The sequence below is a fragment of the Carcharodon carcharias genome, chromosome 12 (assembly GCF_017639515.1).
Source record: "Carcharodon carcharias isolate sCarCar2 chromosome 12, sCarCar2.pri, whole genome shotgun sequence".
Classification (NCBI taxonomy): Eukaryota; Metazoa; Chordata; class Chondrichthyes; order Lamniformes; family Lamnidae; genus Carcharodon; species Carcharodon carcharias.
Window position 1 is genome coordinate 16,815,316 of NC_054478.1, and position 25,769 is coordinate 16,841,084.

At 48.6% G+C, this 25,769-nt stretch overlaps 1 protein-coding gene across 3 annotated transcripts in view; it reads right to left on the minus strand.

Annotated features, from left to right (window-relative positions):
* LOC121284842 (serine/threonine kinase 11 interacting protein) overlaps positions 1–25,769 on the minus strand; it is a 106,575-nt gene that overhangs the window by 48,308 nt on the left and 32,498 nt on the right. For 2 of the 3 annotated variants that reach the window (XM_041200636.1, XM_041200635.1), the window contains exons 7-17: positions 24,442–24,513; positions 23,865–23,994; positions 22,614–22,717; positions 21,504–21,593; positions 19,344–19,385; positions 17,628–17,783; positions 17,035–17,116; positions 15,628–16,005; positions 13,963–14,147; positions 8,404–8,547; positions 2,172–2,358 (exon numbers count right to left, since the gene is read on the minus strand). In XM_041200636.1, the coding sequence (XP_041056570.1) occupies positions 2,172–2,358; positions 8,404–8,547; positions 13,963–14,147; positions 15,628–16,005; positions 17,035–17,116; positions 17,628–17,783; positions 19,344–19,385; positions 21,504–21,593; positions 22,614–22,717; positions 23,865–23,994; positions 24,442–24,513 (1,570 nt within the window). The remainder of the gene's footprint in view (positions 1–2,171; positions 2,359–8,403; positions 8,548–13,962; positions 14,148–15,627; positions 16,006–17,034; positions 17,117–17,627; positions 17,784–19,343; positions 19,386–21,503; positions 21,594–22,613; positions 22,718–23,864; positions 23,995–24,441; positions 24,514–25,769) is intronic. The other variant, XM_041200637.1, reaches the window with a different exon arrangement.

A 25,769-nucleotide genomic window follows, 5' to 3' on the forward strand; every position in this document is an offset into this window, starting at 1 on the left:
GGGGGGGGGGAGGGGAAGAGAGTGGGGGGGGAGGGGAAGAGAGTGGGGGGGGTGGGGAGGGGAAGAGAGTGGGGGGGGGTGGGAGGGGAAGAGAGTGGGGGGGGGGCAAGGGAAGAGAGTGGGGGGGGTGGGAGGGGAAGAGAGTGGGGGGGGAGGGGAAGAGAGTGGGGGGGGTGGGGAGGGGAAGAGAGTGGGGGGGGTGGGAGGGGAAGAGAGTGGGGGGGGGGCAAGGGAAGAGAGTGGGGGGGGTGGGAGGGGAAGAGAGTGGGGGGGGTGGGGAGGGGAAGAGAGTGGGGGGGGTGGGGAGGGGAAGAGAGTGGGGGGGGTGGGGAGGGGAAGAGAGTGGGGGGGGTGGGGAGGGGAAGAGAGTGGGGGGGGTGGGGAGGGGAAGAGAGTGGGGGGGGTGGGGAGGGGAAGAGAGTGGGGGGGGGTGGGGAGGGGAAGAGAGTGGGGGGGGAGGGGAAGAGAGTGGAGGGGGAGGGGAAGAGAGTGGGGGGGGAGGGGAAGAGAGTGGGGGGGGAGGGGAAGAGAGTGGGGGGGGTGGGGAAGAGAGTGGGGGGGGTGGGGAAGAGAGTGGGGGGGGTGGGGAAGAGAGTGGGGGGGGTGGGGAAGAGAGTGGGGGGGGTGGGGAAGAGAGTGGGGGGGGTGGGGAAGAGAGTGGGGGGGGTGGGAAGAGAGTGGGGGGGGAGGGGAAGAGAGTGGGGGGGGTGGGGAAGAGAGTGGGGGGGGTGGGGAAGAGAGTGGGGGGGGTGGGGAAGAGAGGGGGGGGGTGGGGAAGAGAGTGGGGGGGTGGGGAAGAGAGTGGGGGGGTGGGGAAGAGAGTGGGGGGGTGGGGAAGAGAGTGGGGGGGTGGGGAAGAGAGTGGGGGGGTGGGGAAGAGAGTGGGGGGGTGGGGAAGAGAGTGGGGGGGGTGGGGAAGAGAGTGGGGGGGTGGGGAAGAGAGTGGGGGGGTGGGGAAGAGAGTGGGGGGGTGGGGAAGAGAGTGGGGGGGTGGGGAAGAGAGTGGGGGGGTGGGGAAGAGAGTGGGGGGGTGGGGAAGAGAGTGGGGGGGTGGGGAAGAGAGTGGGGGGGTGGGGAAGAGAGTGGGGGGGTGGGGAAGAGAGTGGGGGGGGGGGTGGGGAAGAGAGTGGGGGGGGGGTGGGGAAGAGAGTGGGGGGGGGGTGGGGAAGAGAGTGGGGGGGGTGGGGAAGAGAGTGGGGGGGGGGTGGGGAAGAGAGTGGGGGGGGTGGGGAAGAGAGTGGGGGGGGAGGGGAAGAGAGTGGGGGGGGAGGGGAAGAGAGTGGGGGGGGTGGGGAAGAGAGTGGGGGGGGTGGGGAAGAGAGTGGGGGGGGAGGGGAAGAGAGTGGGGGGGGTGGGGAAGAGAGTGGGGGGGGTGGGGAAGAGAGTGGGGGGGGTGGGGAAGAGAGTGGGGGGGGAGGGGAAGAGAGTGGGGGGGGTGGGGAAGAGAGTGGGGGGGGTGGGGAAGAGAGTGGGGGGGGGGTGGGGAAGAGAGTGGGGGGGGGGTGGGGAAGAGAGTGGGGGGGGTGGGGAAGAGAGTGGGGGGGGTGGGGAAGAGAGTGGGGGGGGTGGGGAAGAGAGTGGGGGGGGTGGGGAAGAGAGTGGGGGGGGTGGGGAAGAGAGTGGGGGGGGTGGGGAAGAGAGTGGGGGGGGTGGGGAAGAGAGTGGGGGGGGGTGGGGAAGAGAGTGGGGGGGGGTGGGGAAGAGAGTGGGGGGGGGTGGGGAAGAGAGTGGGGGGGGGTGGGGAAGAGAGTGGGGGGGGTGGGGAAGAGAGTGGGGGGGGTGGGGAAGAGAGTGGGGGGGGTGGGGAAGAGAGTGGGGGGGGTGGGGAAGAGAGTGGGGGGGGTGGGGAAGAGAGTGGGGGGGGTGGGGAAGAGAGTGGGGGGGGTGGGGAAGAGAGTGGGGGGGGTGGGGAAGAGAGTGGGGGGGGTGGGGAAGAGAGTGGGGGGGGGTGGGGAAGAGAGTGGGGGGGGGTGGGGAAGAGAGTGGGGGGGGGTGGGGAAGAGAGTGGGGGGGATGGGGAAGAGAGGGAACCCACTCACATTCTCACCTCTCTCTGCAGACACGATCAGAACAATTGGAAGCGCTCAGCATGCATTGTTAGCAATCACCCCGATGGAATGACCGCAGCCCTCAGAGGAGGCAATGGGGCAGCATGTGCTCAAGTCACTTACCCTGCAGATCATCTGGGTCATCCACTCGCCCGATGCTTGAACCCTCTGGGAGCAGCTGACCAGACTGGCTCTCCTGCTCGGTTACAATGAACTCATGATGGCACTTCAGACACTGGAGTTTGGGGAAACCCTCATGCGTTGCTCGCTGATTGGCTTCAAGTGCTTCATTCAGGATCTTAATCAGCATCTGGAAGGAGAGAAAACAGCTGGAGTCTTAGGGCGTGGGGACCAGGGGCAGTGGCCGAGGTCCTCCATCAGTATAAAAAAATAAATCCACCTTTGACGCAAAGAGTTCTCCTCATAGCAGGAGGAGGTTAAGAGGAGATTTAATAGTTACTCAAAATTGCGAAAGGTTTAGATTGAGTAAATAAGGAGAAACTGCTTCCTGTGGAGAGGGCGAACGGGGTGGGTGGGGTGCACTCACCTGAAGACTTTGATTTAAACTAATTGACACAATCAAACCGGGGGGTGTGGGGGGAGGTGAGGTTTTTTTTAAAGCCACAGTGAGCTTTTATGATCTGGAGTGCACCTGCCTGAAGGGGATTTTTAAAATTCCTTCATGGAGAGGCATCACTGGCAAGTCTGTTATTTGTTGCCCCTCACCAATTGCCTGAGAAAGTGGTGCCAAGTTGTCTCTTTGACAACTGAGTGTCTTGCCAGGCCACTTCAGAGAGCAGTTAAGAGGCAGCAAAGGAGGGGCCAACAGAGATTGATCAAGAGGGGAAAAATAGAGTATGAGAGTAAACTTGCAAGGAACATAAAAGCAGACTGTAAAAGCTTCTAAAAATATGTAAAAAGAAATAGTGTAGGTCCCTTCCAGTCCGCAACGGGAGAATTTATGATAGAGAACCAGGAAATGGCAGAGCAATCAAACATCTACTCCAGTTCTGTCTTCATGGAGGAAGACACAAAATAACTTCCCAGAAATACTAGGGAACCAAAGATCTAGTGAGAAGGAGGAATTGAAGAGAATTAGTATTATTAAAAAACAGTGCTAGAGGAATTAATGGGACTGAAAGCCAATAAATTCCCAGGGCCTGATAATCTACATCCCAGGGCACTAAAGGAGGTGGCCATGGAAATAGTGGATGTGTTGGTTGTCATCTTCCAAAATTCTGTAGATTCTGGGACAGTCCCAGTAGATCGGAGGGTGACAAATGTAACCCCACTATTTAAAAAAGGAGGGAGAAAACAGTGAATTACAGACTGGTTAGCTTAACCTCAGTAATAGGGAAAATGCTAGAGTCTCTTATAAAGGATGTGATAACAGGACACTTAGAAAATATCAACGAGATTAGACAAAGTCAACATGGATTTATGAAGGGGAAATCATGTTTGACAAACCTACTGGAGTTTTTTGAGGATGTAACTAGCAGAATAGATAAGGGAGAAGCAGTGGATGTGGTGTATTTGGATTTTCAGAAAGCTTTTGATAAAGGCCCACATAAGAGGTTAGTGTGCAAGATTAAAGCACACAGGATTGGGGGTAATATATTGGCATGGATTGTAACTTGGGTTAGCAGACAGGAGACAGAGAGTAGGAATAAATGGGTCTTTTTCGGAATGGCAGGCGGTGACTAGTGGGATACCGCAGGGATCAGTGCTTGGGCCCCAGCTATTCACAATATATATCAACGATTTGGATGAGGGAACCAAATGTAATGTTTCTAAGTTTGCTGACGACACAGAACTTGGTGGGAATGTGAGCGACGAGGAGGGTGTTAAGAGGCTTCAAGGCGATTTAGACAGGTTGAGTGAGTGGGCAAATACATGGCAGATACAGTATAACGTGGATAAATGTGAAGTTATCCACTTAGGTAGGGAAAACAGAATGGCAGAGTATTGCTTAAATGGTGATGGATTGGGAAATGTTGGTGTACAAAGAGACCTGGGTGTCCTTGTACACCAATCACTGAAAGCAAGCATACAGGTGCAGCAAGCAGTTAGGAAGGCAAATGGTATGTTGGCCTTCATTGAGAGAGGGCTTGAGTACAGGAGCAAGGATGTCTTACTGCATCTGTACAGAACCTTGGTGAGACTGCACCTGGAGTATAGTGTACAGTTTTGGTCTCCTTACCTAAAAAAGGATATACTTGCCATTGAGGGAGTGCAGCTAGGGCTCACCAGATTGATTCCTGGGATGGCAGGATTGTTGTATGAGAAGAGATTGGGCCTGTAATCACTGGAGTGTGGAAGAATGAGAGGAGATCTCACTGAAACCTATAAAAATTCTGACTGGGATGGGGCAGACTGGATGCAGGGATAATATTTCTTCTGGCTGGGAGTTTAGAACAAGGGGTCACAGTCTCAGGATACTGGGTAGACCATTTAGGACTAAGATGAGGAGAAACCTCTTCACTCAGCAGGTGGTGAACCTGTGGAATTCTCTATCACAGAAGGGTGTGGAGGCCAAGTCACTGAATATATTTAAGATTGAAAGAGATAGATTTCTGGACTCAAGGTGCCAAGGGGTATGGGGAGAGAGTGGGAGTATGGCGTTGAGATAAAGGATCAGCCATGATCATACTGAATGGTGGAAAAGGCCAGAAGGGTCAAATGACATACGCCTGCTCCTAATTTCTATGTTTCTAGGAGTCATCCACGTTACTGTGGGTCGGAAGTCACATGTAGACCAGGATTGGCTAAGGACAGCAGATTTCTTTCCCTAAGGGCCATTAGTGAACCAGATGGGTTTTTACAACAATTCAGAAGCCTCATGATCACAGTTCTTGATACTATCTTTTTATTCCAGGTTTTAATGAATTCAATTTAAATTTCCCAGCTGCTGCATTGGAATCTGCATTCATGTCTCCAGATTACTAAACCAATCACATAACTGGTATGCTAGTGAAACCACCCCATTCCCCACCAAAAAGGGCAGTGGAAGCAGATTCAATACTCACTCTCAAAAGGAAATTGGAGAAATACTTAACAAGGAACAATTTGCAGGGTCATTGGGAAAGAGAGTGAGGTGTGGGACTAATTGGCTAGCTCCTTCAAAGAGTTGACACAGCCATGATGGATCAAAAGTTTTCCTGGGGGGTTACCATTGACCAGAAACTGAACTGGACTAGCCATATAAATACTGCGGCTGCAAGAGGTCAGAGACTAGGAATTCTGCAGCAAGTAACTCACCTCCTTACTCCCCAAAGCCTGTCCATCATCTACAAGGCACAAGTCAGGAATGTGATGGAATACCCTCCACTTGCCTGGATGAGTGCAACTCCAACAGCATTCAAGAAGCTCAACACCACCCAGGACAAACTAGCCCACTTGATTAGCACCCCATCCACCACCTTCAACATTGACTCCCTCCACCAATGACAAACAGTGACAGCAGTGTGTGCATCATCTAGAAGATGCACTGCAGCAACTCACCAAGGCTTCTTAGACACCACCTTCCAAACTCATGACTGCTACCATGTAGAAGATCAAGGGCAGCAGACACATGAGAACACCACCACCTGGAAGTTCCCCTCCAAGCCGCTCGCCATCTTGACTTGGAAATATATCATCGTTCCTTCACTGTTGCTAGGAAAAACCCTGGAGCTCTCTCCAACAGTACTGTGGGTGTATCTACACCACATGGACTGCAGCAGTTCAAGGAAACAGCTCACCAGCACCTTCTCAAGGGCAATTAGGAATGGGCAATAAATGCTGACCTAGCCAGCGGCACCCACCTCTTATGAATGAATAAAAAATAACAGTGAATAGTGGAGGCTCAGGATTGGAATATATTCAAGGCTAAACTGGACAGATTTTTGATTGACAAGAGTGTCAAGGACCGGGGGGGCGGGCCGGAAAGTGGAGTTAAGGCCACAATCAGATCAGCTATGATTAGGGTTGCCAACTGTGATTGAATGTATTCCTGGAGGTTTCATCACGACTTGCCCAACACTCCAGCCATTAGCCGGCCAACACATCTATCCTTGTGACGTACTGCCTTCCTACACCAACTGGAAAGCAAAAAGACTCAGTACCCAATTGGATTATGCTTGACCGTAGGCCAAACAAGCCTTTTCTCCCCCTCCAATGTCAATGCTATACATATAGTAAAGAGAAATGTTCAAAAAAATAAAACAAATAATTTTTTAATAACTTTTCCTCAGGGTTGCACACAACAGTGTTCTGGAGATTGATCTTCAATTCCTGGAGACTCCAGGCCATTCATGGAGAGTTGGCAACCCTTAGTTATTAGAATCGATCATTAAGAAGGTTATGGCTGGAAACTTAGAAGAGCTCAAGGCAAGCGGGAAGAGTCAGCATGGTTTTGTGGAAGAAGAATCATGTTTAACCAACCTACTGGAATTTTTTTGAAGGAGTAACATGTGCAGTGGATAAAGGGGTGCCTGTAGAGGTACTGTTCTTGGATTGCCAGAAGGCATTTGATAAGGTGCCACATCAAAGATTACAGAAAATAAAAGCTCATGGTGTAGCATGGACAGAAGATTGGCTGGCTGGCAGAAAGCAGAGAGTATGAGTAAATGGGTCTTTTTCTGATTGGCAGGATGTGATGAGTGGGGTCTGTACTGGGGCCTCAAATTTTTACAATTTACATCAAAGACTTAGATGAGGGGAGTGAAGACATGGTAGCTAAATTTGCAGATGACATAGGTAGAAAAGTATGTTGTGAAGAGGACGAGGAGGTTACAGTTGGATATAGATAGGTTGAGTGACTGGGCAAAGATCTGGAAATGGAGTTTAATGTGGGAAAATGTGAAGTTATTCACTTTGGCAGGAAGAACAAAAAAACAGAATATTACTTAAATGGAGAATGGCTGCATAATTCTGAGGTGCAGAGTGATCTAGGTGTTCTAGAACATGAGTCACAAAATGTTAGTATGCAGGTACAGCAAATAATTAAGGCGGCTAATAGGGTGCTATCCTTTATTATGAGGGGGATTGAACATAAAAGTAAGGATGTTATGCTTCAGTTATACAGGGCATTGGTGAGACTGCACCTCGAATACTGTGTGCAGTTTTTGTCTCTTTATTTAAGGAAGGCTGTAAATGCATTGGAGGTGGTTCAAAGGAGGTTTACTAGCTTGATACCTGGAATGAGCGGGTTGTCTTATGAGAAAAGGTTGGACAGACTGGGCTTGTTTCCACTGGAGTTTAGAAGAGTGAGGGGTGACTTGATTGAAGTATATAAGATCCAAAACAGCCTCGACAAGATGGACATCAAAAGGATGTCTCCACTTGGTGGGTGAATCCAGAACTAGGGGGCACTGTTTTAAAGTTAGGGGTCTCCCTTTTACGACAGAGAAGAGGAGAATTTTTTCTCTCTGAGGGTTGTGCGATTTTGGAACTCTCTGCCTCAAAAGGTGGTGGAGGCGGGGTCATTGAATATTTTTAAGGCAGAGGTAGATAGATTCTTGTTAGGCAAGAGAATCAAAGGTTATCGGGGCTAGATGGGAATGTGGAATTCAAAACATAATAATGGCGGACCAGCTCGAGGAACTGAATGGTACACTTGTGTTCCTATTTCTTATGATATGATCGTATTGAATGGTGGAGCAGACTCAATAGGTTGAATTGCCTGCTCCTGCTTTTATGAGATCATGGTTGATCTGTGACCTAACTCCATATGTCCCCTCCTTTACCCTATATCCCTTAATACCATTGGTTAATAAAATCCATCAATCTCTGATTTAAAATTAACAACTGACAAAGTACTGACCCGCTTGCTGAAGAAAGCCCCAATCTTCTACCACCCTGTGCGCACAAAAATGTTTCCTAATTTCACTCCTGAAAGATTTGGCTGGGGTAATTCAAAAAAGCTGCAAGGCCTGAACATATTCATATTGTTTGCAGAGAACAGGTCCCTGCATACGAATAACAAGCGTAATTGATCCATGTCAGGAGCGCGACTGATTATCTTAAATTGGTTGTTAGTATAGCTTTAGCGCACTCAGGATTGCTTAGCAAGTGCTATCCAATCATGGAATCATGATAGTTTTGAATTAACCAGGGCTAGCTTCCCGTCACTTTCTTCACAGGAACACCTCGGCCAGAGTCACCTTGCCAACCAATTAGCAGCCCTTCTCCTGTGATATACGTTGTTGTGATCATTTGGAACTCTTGCACTTGTCCTGATAAATGCAAGATGAAAAGTTTCAACAACATGTCGCTCTTTGCAGCGAAACTCTCGTCAGTCTACGCTGGGCTCCTTTCAAGGCCAATACTTCCATCCTAAGTTGTGGTGCCCAGAAAGTTTCTTTACCACACTCACCTCAGATGTCTCCTGGGGGTTCTTGTCTAGGATCACATACTTCCTCCTGCGTTTGTCCCTGCGGATGTAACTGAAGCGACACTCCACCGCGGGGAGAACCTGTCCTCTGCTCTGCCGAGAAAGGCAAGACTCAGAATTATTTTCCTGGAATAAAGAAGATCATGTTACGGCAGGGTCTTGGCTGCGGCTAGGAGAGAGTGGTGGGGAAGCACAACACGCACCTCGCAAAAGCCATCATCAGGTGGAGGAGAGGCTGGGGAGATTGCAACCACTTGTGGTAAAAAAGATTCCACCCCACTGCCCAACCACCCCTTTCCTAGGAAACGTACAGGACAGAAACTATCATACAACTCTCTCCAGATAACTGGCTGTGTACACCAACATCCATCCCCAGGGATCACAAGTCAACAACTGTGCCAAACTAAGTGAGGGACCCATCAGCTTTGGCTGGTGTGGCGTGAGAACGTCACCCATTCTAATGGGCACGAAGACTGGAAACGGCAGAGGAGACAGAAGATCCTAACACGTTAGTAGAGCAGTGACTCAGAAGTGGGGCGGGGGAAACCAGCAAGGTGTGTGACACACCCGGAGCACTGTAATGACACTTAGTGAAGCTAGTGGCCTGTCACCCGTGAAGAATCTGGGACCTCACACAACACAAACCCCATAATTAGACATGAAAAGTCATCAACATACCATGTCAGCAGGTCTCTTGGTGGGAGAAGCTACAATGAGCTCTGGTGAGGGGATAATGTGTTTTGTAGACCAGGAGGCACTCGAGGGTTGATTCCTGGTCTGCGTCGAGCTCCTTCAGAGCAGCAGTGGGATGTGGCCTCGACGGAGGCAAGGAAGAAAAAGCCAATACCCAAAGGGTAGGATGAAGGTTCGGCTTGATGCTTCCATCCACAGTTAGAGTCATACAGTCATAAGAGTCATAGAGGTCCACAGCACAGAAAAAGGCCCTTTGGCCCATTGAGTCTGCATCGGTCAAACAGGTACCTAACTATTCTAATCACATTTTCCAGCAATAGGCCCATAGCCTTGTATGTCATGGCATCGCAAGTACACATCCAAATACTTCTTAAATGTAATGAGGGTTTCTGCCTCTACCACCCTTTCAGGCAGTGAGTTCCAGATTCCCACCGCCCTCTGGGTGAAAAAATTCTTCCTCACATCCCCTCTAAACCTCCTGCCCCTTACCTTAAATCTATGCCCCCTGGATCCTTCCAGCAAGGGGACAAGTTCCTTCCTGTCTACCCTACCTATGCCCCTCATAATTTTATACACCTCAATCATGTCCCCCCTCAATCTCCTCTGCTCCAGGGAAAATAACCCCAGTCTATCCAATCTCTCCTCAAACTCTCCATCATCCTGGTAAATCTCCTCTGCACTCTCTCTAGTGCAATCACATCCTCCTTATAATGCCGATTCCAGAACTACACACAATTCCCTAGCTGTGGCCTAACCAGCGTTTTATACAGTTAAAGCATAACCTCCCTGCTCTTATATTCCACACCTCGGCTAATAAAGGCAAGTATCCCATATATCGTCTTATCCACGTTATCTACCTGCCCCACTACCTTAAGGGACTGGTGGACATGCACACCAAAGTCACTCTGATCCTCGGTACTTCCCAGGGTCCTACCTTTCACCGTGTATTCCCGTGCCCCCAACACCTATCCCTGTGGAACACCACTGGACACAGGCATCCAGTCACAAAAACAACCCTCAACCACCACCCTCTGCTTCCTGCCACTCAGCCAATTCGCCAAATTGCCTTGGATCCCATTGGCTCTTACCTTCACCTATGAGGGACTTTAATCAAAAGCCTTGCTGAAGTCCAAGTCAAATGCATTGCCCTCATCACTACACCTGGTCACCTCTTCAAAAAATTCAATCAAATTGGTCAGACATGACCTCCCCTTAACAAAACCCAAACTGACTGTCATTGATTAATGCTTGCCTCTCCAAGTGTAGGTTCATTCTGTCCCTCACAATTGCTTCCAATAGTTTCCCCACCACTGAGGTTAGACTGACTGGCCTGTAGTTCCCTGGTTTATCCCTTCTTCCCTTCTTGAATAACAATCCCACATTGGCTGTCCTCCAGTCCTCTGGCACCTCTCCTGTGGCCAGAGAGGTATGGAAAATTATTGCCAGCGCCCCTATCTCCTCACTTGTCTCACTCAACAGCCTGGGATACATTTCATCCGGGCCTGGAGATTTATCTACTTTTAAGCCTGTCAGACCACTTAGAATCTCCTCCCTTTCTATGCTAATTTCTTTAATTATGTAACAGTCCGTCAGCCTGATTTCCATACCCATGTCGTCCCTCTCACTTCTGAACACCGACACAAAGTATTCTTTTAGAACCCTATTTACATCTTCCGGCTCCACACACAAATTACCACTATGGTCCTTAGTGGGCCCTACTCTTTCCCTAGTTATCCTCTTGCCCTTAAGGTACTTGTAAAATAACTTTGGATTTTCCTTTATTTTACCTGCCAATGTTTTGATCAGCAGGGTTTGCTAGCTTAGTGTACAATGAAGAATGAGCAAGTTGTAAGGGAATTAAGACAGCTCTCGAGAACCCAACATCAGCATCAGGAGAGGAAGGGAGGTGAAACTAACAAAAAAAATAAACACACAGCAACCACTACCCAACCCCTCTACCCACCCCCATGCCCAACTATGTATCCAGGCTCCTCATTACCAAAAGACACCCTCAACCATCAACGCAGTGGCAGCAGTGTACACCATCCTCTATCACCTAGAAGGACAAGGGCAGCAGATGCACGGGAACATAGGAACGGGATAGGTTATTTGGACCCTCGAGCCTATTCACCATTCAACTAGATCATGGCTGATGATCTACCTCGATGCAATTTTCCTGCAATACACATTTCCCTCAATGTCTTTGCTACCTAGAAATTTATCGATCTGTGTCATGGACATACTCAATGACTGTCTCCACAGCTCTCTGGATTAGAGAATTCCCAAGATTTACCACCCTCTGAGTGAAGACTGTGTCCCCTGGTCCTATACTCACCAGCCAGGGGAAACATCCTTCCTGCAACTACTTTGCTGAACCTTGTAAGATTTCTTTATGTTTCAACGAGATCGCCTCTCATTCTTCTAAATTCTATAGAATACAGGCTCAGTTCCCCCAATCTCTCCTCACAGGACAATCCTGCTTTTCCAGAATCAGTCTAGTGAACTTTCATTGCATTCCCTCTTTGGCAAGTATATCCTTCCTTAGGTAAGGAGATCAAAACTCTATACAATACTCCAGGTGCGGTCTCAGTTATGAAAAGGCTCTATACAAATGCAGTAAGACATCTTTACCCCTGTATGCAAGTCCTCTTGCAATAAAGGCCGACGACGATTTACCTTTGCTTGTTACAGCTGCATGTCAGCTTTCAGCGACTCATGTCCAAGGGCACCCAGGTCTCTTTGGACATCAAAACTTCCCAATCTCTCCCCATTCAAGAAATACCCTGCATTTCTGTTTTTCCTACCAAAGTGGATAACTTCACATTTTTTCACTTTATATTCCATCTGCCATATTCTTGCTCGCTCACTAAGCCCGTCTAAATCCTCTTGAAGCCTCTTTGCATCCTCCTCACAACCCACATTTCCACTTAGTTTTGTGGCATCAGCAAACTTGGAAATAGCACATTTTGTCCCCACATCCAAATCACCGCTCTAGATTACGAATAGCTGGGGTCCAACTACTGATCCACGCGGTACACCACTAGTCACCACCTGCCAACCTGAGAACGACCTGTTTGTTCCTACTCTCTGTTTTCTGTCCGTTAACCAATTCTCGATCCACGCCAGTATATTTCTTCCAATCTCATGAGCTTGAATTTTGTTTACTAACTTAGGAACTTATTGAAAGCATTGAAAATCCAAATACAAACTATATCCACTGGTTCCCCAATATCTATCCTGCTAGTAACATCCTCAAAAAACTCTAACAAGTTTGTCAAACATGATTTTCCTTTCATAAATCCATGTTGACTCTGCTCAATCCTACCATTTTTTTCCCCAAGTGTTCTGATTTCCTTTATAATAGAGTCTAGCACTTAGGGAACACCACCACCTGCAAGTTGGCTTCCAAGCCACACACCATCTTGACTTCAAATTATATCACCCTTCTTTCACTGTCACTGATCAAAAATCCTGAAACTCCCTCCCCAACAGCATTGTGAGTGTACCTACACCACATGGACTGCAACCATCCAAGGTGGCTCACCCCCACCTTCTCAAGGGGCAATTAGGGATGAGGCAACAAATGCTGTCCTAGCCAGCGACACCCACATCCCATGAATGAAAAGAAAAAAAGATCTGCTGCTGCCAATGGGCACATAAAAAAATAAGCCCAGCTAAGTGTCGACATAGACCCTCCCCTCCACAAGGACAGCATGCCCGGCTTATACGTGGTGCGTTAGTGCTGGACATATAAGGGAGGGTGTGAGTGAGAGATCACCTTTTCCCAGCACATCTTACCAGAGGTAGCGTCTGTGCCAGTGCATGCACACCTACCTGTGACAATGACAGTGAGGATCTTTTTTTAACCCAATGGGCACTGGCTGTTCTTGACAGTCGCTCTCGGCGAGAAACGAGTACCTGCAAGTCTGAACATGGCACTGCTGTCGATTCTCAGCCACACACCTAAAGGGAACTCAACGTGCAACTGGATACAGCAATCCTGCTCTCATCATCAGCAGATCCACCAGTGCTTTATTAAAATAGATCAACTTGTTTCTTATCTTCTTAAGCAGACAAGTTAATGAACGCAGGTCACTGCCTGCCTCAAGTCTGCTGGAAAATGACAAAGTAGACAAGTCCCCAGGTGTTCTTCACCAAAAGCCAATGTCCGAGGAATGGGAAACATTCAACTTGCTGGAAGTGAGGTGTTGCTTTAAACAGTGTGCAGTGACACAGGCCCCCTCTCACCTACTCCCACGAAGCAAAAACATATACACGCACAAAACATATACATGCACGGCCGGCAGATCTGCTGTGAAAAGACTTTGAGATACACTGTTGTTATAATCAAGAGAACCAGACCATCAGGATCATTTTAGTTGGGAATCAAAGCCCTGCGATTTACTTGAACTATGTTAGACTCATCGGACAATGAGGAGGAGAAAGAGCACGTTAGTTATAACAGTAGCTCTTGGGGAAATTATTGAAGGGGTGCAGGGCACATTCCCTGAAGCCCAGAGAGCCAGGATTTGTGTTTGATTTTTTTTTTTAAACACAGCATGGAAGGCACTACCCGAAAGGGGAAAGGGCAGTGGAAGCAGATTCAATAGTAACTTTTCCAAAGTGAACCGGATAAATACTTGAAAAGGAAACATTGCAGGGGCAGAGGGAAAGAGCAGGGGGAGTGGGACTAACTGGATAGCTCTTTCAAAAGTTAGTATGGAGACAACAGGCCAAATGGTGCACCATTCTGCGTGCTACACAAGAACCTAAACCAAGATCCTGAGGGTGATGCTCAAGAGCCGAGACCACGGGTAAACCCGGCGGTTATTCCAAAACTCGACTTACCTCCCAGAACTCTTCAGAGGTATGGACGGCAGTCAGGCTGCTCAGCTCCAGTTTCTCCAGGATGTCCGCGTTCATCAGGTCCACCTCCAAGAGCTTGTCCTCCGTTACTCGCAGGAATATCCAGCTGCTTTCCAGCTCAGGCTCGTCCTCCACCAAACGCCCAACGATGAAGGGTTGGCAGATGTCTACGGTACGGACAGAAAGACAGACTTGCACAACCATAGTAACTTTCACAACCTCAGAATGTCTGAAAGTGCTTTACAGCCAATGAAATATGAATGAACATTGGGGAGGTGGTGGCAAAGCGGTACCACTGGGCTAGTAATACAGAGGCTAATGCTCCGGGAAAAACAAGTTCAAATCCCAACACAACAGCTGGTGGAAACTTAAATCACTAAAATCTGGAATTGAAATCTCACCTCAGTAATGATAACCATGAAGCCATCTAATTTACTAATGTCCTTTTAGGGAAGGAAATCTGCCATCTTCACCTGGTCTGGCCTACATGTGGCTCCAGACCCACAGAAATGTGGTTGACTCTTAACTGCCCTCTGAAATGGCCCAGCAAGCCACTCAGTTCAAGGGCAATTAGGGATGGGCAACAAATGCTGGCCTTGCCAGCGACACCCACATCCCAAAGAATAAAATAAAGTGCTTTTGCAGTGTAGTCACTGTTGTAACATTAGATCTTCTCATTCTTCTAAACTCCATTGGGTATAGGCCTAACCTGCTCAACCTGGCCTCATAAGGTAATATCTTCATCCTAGGAATTAGCCAAGTGAATCTTCAACCACACCAACCCCCTCCACCTCTCTGTCTCTCTATCTCTCCGCCCCCCACACACACACCTTAAACCAGCTTATATTTCAGCTCTTTCCTGGACTCGAACTCAAGTTCTGTCGAAGGGTCATGAGGACTCGAAACGTCAGCTCTTTTCTTCTCCGCCGATGCTGCCAGACCTGCTGAGTTTTTCCAGGTAATTCTGTTTTTGTTTTGGATTTCCAGCATCCGCAGTTTTTTTGTTTTTATTTATGTTTGAATCTTCTTTGAACTGCTTCTAATACAATTACAGCGCCCCCCCCAGCCCCCCTTAAGGAAAGAGACCAAAACTGTGCACAGTGCCCCAGATGTGGTCTCACTAATGCCCTGTACAGCTGCAACAACATTTTCCTACTTTTATACTCCATTCCGCTTACAATAAAGGCCATTCCGTTTTTCCTTCCTAATCACTTGCTGTACCTACAAGCTAGCTTTTTGAGATTCATACACTAGGACACCCAGATCCCTCTGTACCACAGATTTCTGTAGTTCCTCTCCATTTAAATAATACATTGCTTTTCTATTCTTCCTGCCAAGGTGAACAAGCTCACATTTTCCCACTATTTACTCCATTTTCCAAGTTTCTGCCCACTCAACCTATCTACATCCCTTTGCAGACTCTTTGTGCCCTCTTCACGACTTACTCTCCTACTTATCTTTATGTCATCAGCAAATTTAGCAACCAAACATTCGGTTCCTTCATCCAAGTCATTAATATAGATTGTGAATAATTGATCAGTATACCCCAGTGGGTTTTTTTTTTTACTATGAGTTTACTAATTAACCTTGCCTTATTGCACAATAATCGATCTAAAACAGCTTTGTTCCTGACAGTGTTCCCTGTACCTCGCACGGTCTCTTCCTCCTCCTGCGTCTCCACGGGTGACGCAGAGGCGTCCAAATACGCTCCTTCTTCGGGAGCGAGGTAGCTGGAGGAGGTGCATTCGTCCTGGCTGACGTTGAGCGGGGCGAGTAGCGTAGTCTCATCCCCTCTGGCGGGGTCTCCTGAATTCTCAGAGGTGGCATCCAGGCTGTTGCTGCGCAGGAAAATGCTAGTGGAGCTGTCAGCTTCCTCCTTGGCAGAAGCGTTGGCCATCTCAGAGTCCACCGCTTCCTCCTCCTTGGGGCTGTTCAGGTGATGCTGGTAACGCAGCCAATCATCTCCAATCTGACCGCGGAGCTCATCCATCCTCTTGATGTCCTCCTGATGTTGCAAGACGATGTCTGCGGAGTGAAGATACGGGTTTGAAAAATCAGGAACATGAAGCGGTTTTACAAACAGGAAAATTGACCAAACTCGCCTACCCACTGAATAATTTCTCCCTCTTTCCCTGTCATTTATTCCCAAACCAGACACTCTTGAGGACACAAAGGGACAGTCAGCTCCTTGAACCTATTCTGCCAATCAAGATGATCGTGGTTGATACAAACAAATATAACAGGTATAAGAGTAGAGATATTTTGCTGCAGCTGTATAGGAATTGAGACCACATCTGGAGTAGTGTGTACCGTCTTGGTCTCCTTATTTAAGAGAGGATATAATTGCATTAGTAGTTCAGAGAAAGTTCACTTGACTGATTCCTGGGAAGAAGGGATTATTTTATGAGGAAAGGTTTGACAGGCTGGGTCTGTATCCATTGAAGTTTAGAAGATGGGAGGTGATCTTATTGAAAAATATAAGATCTTGAAGGTGTTTGACAGGTTGGGTGCTGAAAGGATGTGGGAGAGACTAGAACTAGGGTCAACAGTTTAAAAATAAGTGGTTTCCCATTTAAGATAGAAATAAGGAGAATTTTTCTGAGGGTCATTGGCTTGTGAAATTCTCTTCCCCAGAGAGCAATGGAGGCTGGGTCATGGAATATTTTTTAAGGCTGAGTTAAATAGATTCTCGACTAACAAGGGAGTCAAAGAGCATAAGGGGTAGACAGGAAAGTAGAGCTGAGGCCACAATCGGATCAGCCATAAACCTTATCAAATGGCAGAGCAGGTTTGAGGGGTCAAAAGACCTACTCCTGCTAATTCATAGCTTCGTATGCTTGTTTGTAAAGACCCTCTATTCTATCCAGCTTATCACGCAATTGCGATACTTTGTGCATTACAATAGATACACTCCCCACTCCAGTCTGCGAGTGAGCTGCACTGTCCCCCTGAACCAACCATTTTGTCATTCGAGCACTCGATGGAACAATTCTAATCTCGCACATTTCCGCTCCCCCTCTACCAGCTTGTGCCTCAGGTCCAAAAATCACTCACGTGGCGAGACTGGTGTGCTTAGAGTGTCCTTGTCACTGTCGCTTGGCTCTGAGATGCTGGCAGTGCGCACCTTGATCTTGCTCTGCAATTGGGATGGGGGGGGAGGGGATCAATATTCAAAAACAAATAAAAAAATAAAACTTTTGTCAGTTTGATTATGTAGAACTTCAGGCATTCCATCTATAGCATTGAAACAGGCCAATGGGTCCATGCTGGTGTTTATACTCTACATGAGCCTTCTCCCACCCTACCAACATATCCCTCTATCCTTTCTCCCTCATGTGTTTACCCTTAAATATATACCATTCACTTAAACGACTCTGTGGTAGCGAGCTCCATATTCTCACTGTTTTTCTCGGTAATGAAGTTTTTACTGGATTCCCTATTGGATTTTAGTGACTGTCGTATGTCCTATTTATGACCGTCGTACTTATGACCTTGCGTTTTGGGGAGTCCTCACAAGTGGAAGCATTTTCTCTACGGCCAGCTTATCGGAACTATTGTGTAATCCTAATGGTGCTGATTGAGGCATGGCCCCAAGCTGCTTGATAAATATAAGGACGTTCCTAGTGTATTAATTTGAACAGTTTTACCTTTTTGCGGGTGATGGGTCCAGCATTGCTGTCCGACGGATACACAGAGTCACTGTGGTCAGCAGCCAGCGAGGATTCCAGAACATTCCTGAGGGTGCTGTTCCGAGGAGAGCGGCGCACGGACTGTCCAATCAGCCGGCCAGACTTTGGCAGGTACTGCAAGGGTGAAAGTTACGATGTTGTTTCAGGATTTGCAGCAGAGAGGTTGCATGGACTCCAACTTTTGAACATTTGGACACAGTGCGTGAGAGCACCATGGCTGCTACAGTGTCCTGCGCAACCCTACTGCACCCTCACCATCCCACCATGTCTCCTCCCAGGTAACTGGCTCCAAATGCCACCAATACCACCCCCTCCATCACTGCCCCAACCCCACAGACCAATATGTAAATTGCCAGGTCCAGGTCCACCACCCCCACCCTGCAGTTTCAGGATAAGGGGCCGATCATTTAGGGCTGAGATGAGGAGGAGTTTCTTCACTCAAAGGGTTGTGAATCTTTGGAATTCTCTACCCCAGAGGGCTGTGGATGCTCCATCGTTGATTAAATTTAAGGCTGGGATGGACAGATTTTTGGCCTCAGGGAATTGTGGGACATGGGGAGTAGGCAGGAGACCGGAGCGAAAGCCCAAGGTCAGCTATGATGGTACTGAACAGCTTGATGGGCCGAATGGTCAACTCTCGCTTCAATTTCTAGAGTTCTTGTCCTAACTTCTACTGACGAACCTGACCAACCTCACGGGTCACTGTGGGACCCTCATGTGGACATCACACGTGAGCCTCTAGAGGTCCTCAGAACCGTACAAGGCTTTAGCGAGGCTGCAGTAAAAAATTTCTGAGAATGGTTAAAAGATGTGGGACTTCAGTTATTGGAGTTATTCTCCTTAGAGAAGGTTAAGAGGAGATTTGATAGAGATGTTCAAAATCATGAGGGGGTACAGACAGAATAGACAGAGAGAAACTGTTCCCATTGGCAGAAGGATCGAGGACAATGATTTAAGGTGAATGGCAAAAAGAAGCAGAGGCAACACGAGAAAACTTTTTTTTTTTTTACACAGCAAGTGGTTGGGATCTGGAATGTACAGCCTGAGAGTGTGGTGGAGGCAGGATCAATTGAGGCATTCAAAAAGGAACTGGTTAAGCACCTGAAGTGAAAACATTTGCAGGGCTGTGAGGAAAGGGTGGGGGAATGGGACTAACTGAGGTGTCCTTGCAGAGACCTGGCATGGAAACAATGGCCTCCTTCTGTGTTGCAACAATTCTGTACCAGGCGTCAGGGACAGGGAGGGGGTGAGACCACATGTTGTACCTGTCCTGGGAGTGTTTGATGCAGACAGTGCAGAGAGAGCTTTACTCTGTATCTAACCCCGTGCTGTACCTGTCCTGAGTGTGTTTGATGGGGACAGTGCAGAGAGAGCTTTACTCTGTATCTAACCCCGTGCTGTACCTGCCCTGAGTGTGTTTGATGGGGACAGTGTAGAGGGAACTTTACTCTGTACCTAACCCCGTGCTGTACCTGCCCTGAGTGTGTTTGATGGGGACAGTGTAGAGGGAGCTTTACTCTGTATCTAACCCTGTCCTGTACCTGTCCTGGGAGTGTTTGATGGGGACAGTGAAGAGAGAGCTTTACTCTGAATTTAACTGTACAACATGCGCAAAGCATCCAGTGACTGAGTAACGGGTCAATTATAAAAGTTTTACTGTGAGGGTATAATTACCGTGAGTTCTGCCATTGTCAGCGGCTCTCCATCCAAAACCAGCTGCAGAGGAACAAACAGATCAGAGTTACTATCAGTGCAATGATCCAATCAGGATGGGTCAGTCTTAATGCACAAATTCTCAGCTTTACCCACTGCCCCTAGACACATACTTCGACTGTGAAGAGTTTTTACCTGGAACAGGTAAGCGTGAGTAAAAAAATTCAAGAGATGATGAGGTGGGATTGGAGGGGGGAGGGGTGGGGGTGGGGGGGTGTGTGGTGCGACAAGTCAAACTCTCAGGGCATCAATTCCAAACTGCTTGACAAGACCGAATAGCAGGAGTCAGATTGAAACACTGGCTGGTTGTTGGGATTCAGGAGCTTTTTTTAATTCTTTCATGGGATGTGGGTGTCGTTGCCCACCCCCAACTGCCCTGAACTGATGTTGCTCGGCCATTTCAGAGGGGCAGTTAAGAGTCAACCACGTTGCTGTGGGTCTGGAGTCACATGTAGGCCAGACCGGGTAAGGACAGCAGGTTTCCTTCCCTAAAAGGCATTAGTGAACCAGATGGGTTTTTGTGACAATGATAGTTTCATGGTTACCATTACTGAGACTAGCTTTATATTCCAGATTTATTGACTGAATTTAAATTTCAGCAGCTGCCGGGGTGGGAATTGAATCCGAGTCCCCCGGGCCTCTGGATTACTAGTCCAGCGACAATACCACTACACCACTGTCTCCCCCACACTGCAACTCTGCCCCCATCTGTGCTCCGCCATTGGTGGTCGTGCCTTCAGCTCTGCAATTCCCTCCCTAAACATCTCGGTTCTCTCTCTCTCTCTCTCGCCCTTTACGATACTCTTAAAACCTCCGTCTGACTGAGCTATCGGTCACCTGCCCAGATTTTCACTTACGCAGGTTGGCGCCAACGTTTTGTGGAACGCTCCTGTGAAACACCTCGGGACGTTTCGCTGTTTAAAAGCGCAATATAAGTGCAAGTTGTCGGTGGCCTTGTTGCTGGACACCAGCTGTGGTCACAGTGGAGAGCATGGTGCAGACCAGAGAACGAGGTAAAAATCAGGAAGCACGGCTAGGCAATTCAAAAACCCTGCTAACACCCAAATCCCCTTGCTCCTTCACAACTCCTTTTCGCTCAGCATAAAGGAAACAATCCAGATTGACTTTCTCAGGTGCAAAGTGGATGACCTCACACTTCCTCTCATTAAACACCATCTGCCACAGTTTATCACCCAGTCACTTACTCTCTGTCACTTGCAACATTCCCACAGATTCCTGCGCTTCCCAACTTTAGTGCAACAACCACATACATTTATGTAGCACTTCTAACACGGTTAAAATGTCCCAAGGTGCTCCACAGGAGCATTATCAAACAAAATTTGACATTGAGCCCCACAGGAAGATGTTAGGATAGGCGGCCGAAGCTTCCTCAGAGGTGAGTGTTAAGGAGTGTCTTAAAGGAGGAGGGGGGGGGGGGGGGGGGGGGGGGGCGGAGAGGTTATGGTCTAGGCACCGAAGGCAGGTCTGCCAGCGGTGCAGCAATTAAAATCGGAGATGCACAAGAGGCCAGAATTGAAGGAGTGCAGAGATCTGGGAGGATTGCAGTAACTGGAGGAGGTTACTGAGAAAGGGAGGCATGAGCATGCGGAGGGATTTAAAAGCAAGGAGGAGAACTTTTTAAAAAGTGAGGCATTGCTTGATGATGAGTCAATGTGGATCAGTGGGCATGAGAGTGATAGGGGAACAGGACTTGGTGTGGATTATGACACAAGTGTTTGGGTGATCTCTAGTTTACAGAGGGGTAGCCCCAGGACAGGCAGCCACTTGCTATATTCAAGTCTAGAGGTAAAGGAATGGATGAGGGTTTCAGCAGCAGATGAGCTGAGGCAGGGGTAGAATCGGGCAATGTCATGGAGGTGGCAAAAGGCGGGTGGGGAGTGTGAAGTGTGAAACTCTGCAACATATTAATCATTTCACCGGCACAGAAACGGATCACAGCAGTACCAAAAAATCAAAGGCATCGGAGGAGAGTGGATTGGCCAATCCTGACTCCAGTTCCCAGCAGCATCTCAGCACAATGCTGTTCCTGGGGCGGTGGGGTGAAGGCCAGTGAGCAGCAGTGACAGAGTCCTGACTATACCAGCTCAGACAGATACTCACACGCATGAAGGCAGCTTTGGGGGAAAGGTGATGGATGGTGCAAGGCCTGTGGCCTTTCTGGTAACATATCGGGTTCCCTTCAAGGAAGAGCTGCAAAAATAAGACACCACACCCGTTAAACACCTGCTCTGTGGCTTTTTGGAGGTGGGAGGTGCCAAAAAAAGGCAAATTAATTTCACAACTTGCAAAGCTCAAATTGGGTAATATTCAAACTGGGGAATGAAACAGATAGGTAAATCTCCCTCTACACTGCCTCCATCAAACGCTCCCAGGGCAGGTACAGCACAGGGTTGGACACAGAGTAAAGCTCCCTCTACACTGTCCCCATCAAACACTCCCAGGACAGGTACAGCACGGGGTTAGATACAGAGTAAAGCTCCCTCTACACTGTCCCCATCAAACACTCCCAGGACAGGTACAGCACGGGGTTAGATACAGAGTAAAGCTCCCTCTACACTGCCTCCATCAAACGCTCCCAGGGCAGGTACAGCACAGGGTTGGACACAGAGTAAAGCTCCCTCTACACTGTCCCCATCAAACACTCCCAGGACAGGTACAGCACGGGGTTAGATACAGAGTAAAGCTCCCTCTACACTGTCCCAATCAAACACTCCCAGGACAGGTACAGCACGGGGTTAGATACAGAGTAAAGATGGATTTGGACCTCATCCTCAGAAGAGCGCCACCAGCTGTACTTTAGGTACATTGTCATTTATTTTGCTTTTCCTGGAGCAATTCAGGACAGATTATTTATTCCCTGCAAGGTGGGGCTATTTCATGCAGATTAAATTTAATTGTGCTCATTTCACATCGCAGAAGGAAACCTATTAACCCTGGGAATCCAGGCCAACCCTGGATTCCAGGGGTTCAATCAAACATCCACCCATCCCGAACACGACACCTCCCAACTCAGCTACATGGGCATTCAGCTAAAATGCCCATTGAAATACTGAATCCTATCACCAGGTGTTATTTGCAACAGTTTGTGTATTAAAAGCTCCTTCCCCAGCACTGTGCAGATATGTGCAGCAATGCAAGCTCACCAATCCCCAAACACCCCTCAATCCACCCACCCACCCTAGCTGCAGCCTGCCCTCGCCCCACACCCACCTCTTTGAGGCTGTGTAGCTGGGACAGAGGAGAAAGCTGTGCGTGCTCAGAGATCATATTATACGCCAGGTCCAGGTGTTTCAGGTGCGATAGATGCTCCACTCCTAGAAAGGGAATAAGTTATCGGAAGACCAAAAGAAAGAACAAACTTGCATTTATATAGCACCTTTCATGACCTCCAGACCCCACCGATGATGCAAAGTTACTGTTGCAATATTCTCCTCCTGCTCCTATTCCTTACGTTATTCTGGGGAGATGAGACAGCCTTTTATTTTAAACAAACAATGATCTGTTGTAATGTGGAATGCGCTGCCTGAAAGGATGCTGGAATCAGGTTCAATAATAACTTTCAAAAAGGAATTGGATAAATATTTGAAGAAGAAAAAAAATTACAGGGCTATGGGAAAGGGCAAGAGGAGTGGGGCTAATTGGAAAGCTCTTTCAAGGAGCAAGCACAGGCACAATGGGCTGAATGGCCTCCTCCTCTGTTGCATCATATCTTCCTGTAGTATCCTGGCTGCTAGCTGGGGGCGGCCATTGTTTTTTTTTTTTTAAATTCTTTCATGGGATGTGGGCTTCACTGCCAAGACCAGCATTTATTACACATCCCTAATTGCCCTCGAGAAGGTGGTGGTGAGCCGCTGCAATCCATTCTGTAGCAGTGTGGTACAACCGAGTGGCTTGCTAGGCTATTTCAGGGGGCAGTTAAGTGACAACCGTATTGCTGTGGGTCTGGAGTCACATGTAGGCCAGAACGTGAAGTGAAACAGATGGACTTTTACGACACTCAACAATGGTGTCATGGTCTCCATTACCGAGACCTGCCGTGGTGGGATTTAAACCCACCCACCACCCCCTGCCCCAAGCACTGGCCCACCATCCCTCCCCACCCATTGGCCTAAGCCTCTGGATTACAAAACCAGCGACATTACCACTATGCTACTGTCTCCCAGACAAGATACAGAGTAAGGTTCCTCCTCTACTTCCCCATCAGACTCTCCCAGGGCAGGCACAGCACAGGGTTAGATACAGAGTAAAGCTCCCTCTACACTGTCCCCATCAACCACTCACAGGGCTACTTGAATGAAGGAGTGAGCTTTAGGCCTACTCCTGTTCCTAAGAATGAAACACCAGTCTACACGTTCGTTATGTAAAAATTGGGTCTGCTCGATCATGCCATGTTAGTGCAGAAACTGAACCCTCTTAACCCCGGCACCCTAAAAGCTCCTCCCTCTACAGCGTCAGTCTTACCATTGATATTTTCCAATTCATTGTTGCGCAGGAGCAGAGTGGTCAGCTGAACTCTGGAGCAGGAACTGAAGACGGGCACTTTCTCCAGAAGATTGTAGCTCAAGTTGACATATTCCAGTTCGGAAAGGGGCTGGGGGCATGAGGAGAGTTAGAAAAAGAGAGAGAAACTTCAATTGTGAGCACAGGCTATTTTTCCAAGTGTGGCATCATGGACAGGTTTGATCATATCTTCACCAAAAATCCACTTTCCAGCAACCAGGACCCCATCATCATCCAATGCCCCTCACCCTGCACCCCCCCAATTACTGGCTAATGCCCACTTAACCCTGCAACCCCCATCCCATTTCTAATGCCCCACCCCTCATCCTACACCACCACCCCCACCCTGCCCACCCCCCTCCCCCCACCCTTCCAGTACTGTCTGATGCAGCTTGAACCATTACTCACTGGCCTTTCAGGATATACCCACATTTCATTTCACTTTATACCTCAAACACAGCACCCCCCCAACATCAAAACCCCACGCCCCAGGGCTGCTCACGTGGCATCCAGCCCAGTGATTGCCGGTGCTTCTCACCTTCAGATTCTCTGCACAGTCCCGGATTCGATTATGACTCAGGTCCAGAATCCGCAGCACGCTGAGCAGGGCCTATTGGAATCGGAGGGGGGGAGGTAGGGGTGGAAAAAGCAAAAACAGCACTCAGCCCTGAGAAATGGTACAGGAGAGAGATCATCAGGGGTTCACCAGGAGCAGTCAAGGAGCTACAACAGCAGAGTGCTTATGTTACTGGGCTAACAATCAGGAGCCTGGGTTAACGATCTTGAGACACGAGTTCAAATCCCACTACAGAAAATACGAAACATGAATTCAATTCTTAATTACGGGTGGATGATAAATGCTGACTTGTCAGTGTTGTCTACATCCCTTAAACAGATTAAATTAAAATTACTCTCAGCAGCACAGTGCAGGCATCATAATGAACGTGTAGGCTGGTATTTCATTCTTAGGAACAGGAGTTCCTCTAAAGTTCATTCCATCATATAAGTAGCCCTGGGAGTGTTTGATGGGGACAGTGTGGAGGGAGCTTTACTCTGTATCTAACCCCGTGCTGTACCTGTCCTGGGAGTGTTTGATGGGGATGGTGTAGAGGGAGCTGTACTCTGTTTCTAACCCCGTGCTGTACCTGTCCTGGGAGTGTTTGATGGGGACGGTGTAGAGGGAGCTGTACTCTGTTTCTAACCCCGTGCTGTACCTGTCCTGGGAGTGTTTGATGGGGACGGTGTAGAGGGAGCTTTACTCTGTATCTAACCCCGTGCTGTACCTGTCCTGGGAGTGTTTGATGGGGACAGTGTAGAGGGAGCTGTACTCTGTTTCTAACGCCGTGCTGTACCTGTCCTGGGAGTGTTTAATGGAGACAGTGTAGAGGGAGATTTACTCTGTATCTAACCCCGTGCTGTACCTGTCCTGGGAGTGTTTAATGGAGACAGTGTAGAGGGAGATTTACTCTGTATCTAACCCCGTGCTGTACCTGTCCTGGGAGTGTTTGATGGGGACGGTGTAGAGGGAGCTTTACTCTGTATCTAACCCCGTGCTGTACCTGTCCTGGGAGTGTTTGACGGGGACGGTGTAGAGGGTGCTTTACTCTGTTTCTAACCCCGTGCTGTACCTGTCCTGGGAGTGTTTAATGGAGACAGTGTAGAGGGAGATTTACTCTGTATCTAACCCCGTGCTGTACCTGTCCTGGGAGTGTTTAATGGAGACAGTGTAGAGGGAGATTTACTCTGTATCTAACCCTGTGCTGTACCTGTCCTGGGAGTGTTTGATGGAGACAGTGTAGAGGGAGCTTTACTCTGTATCTAACCCCGTGCTGTACCTGTCCTGGGAGTGTTTGACGGGGACGGTGT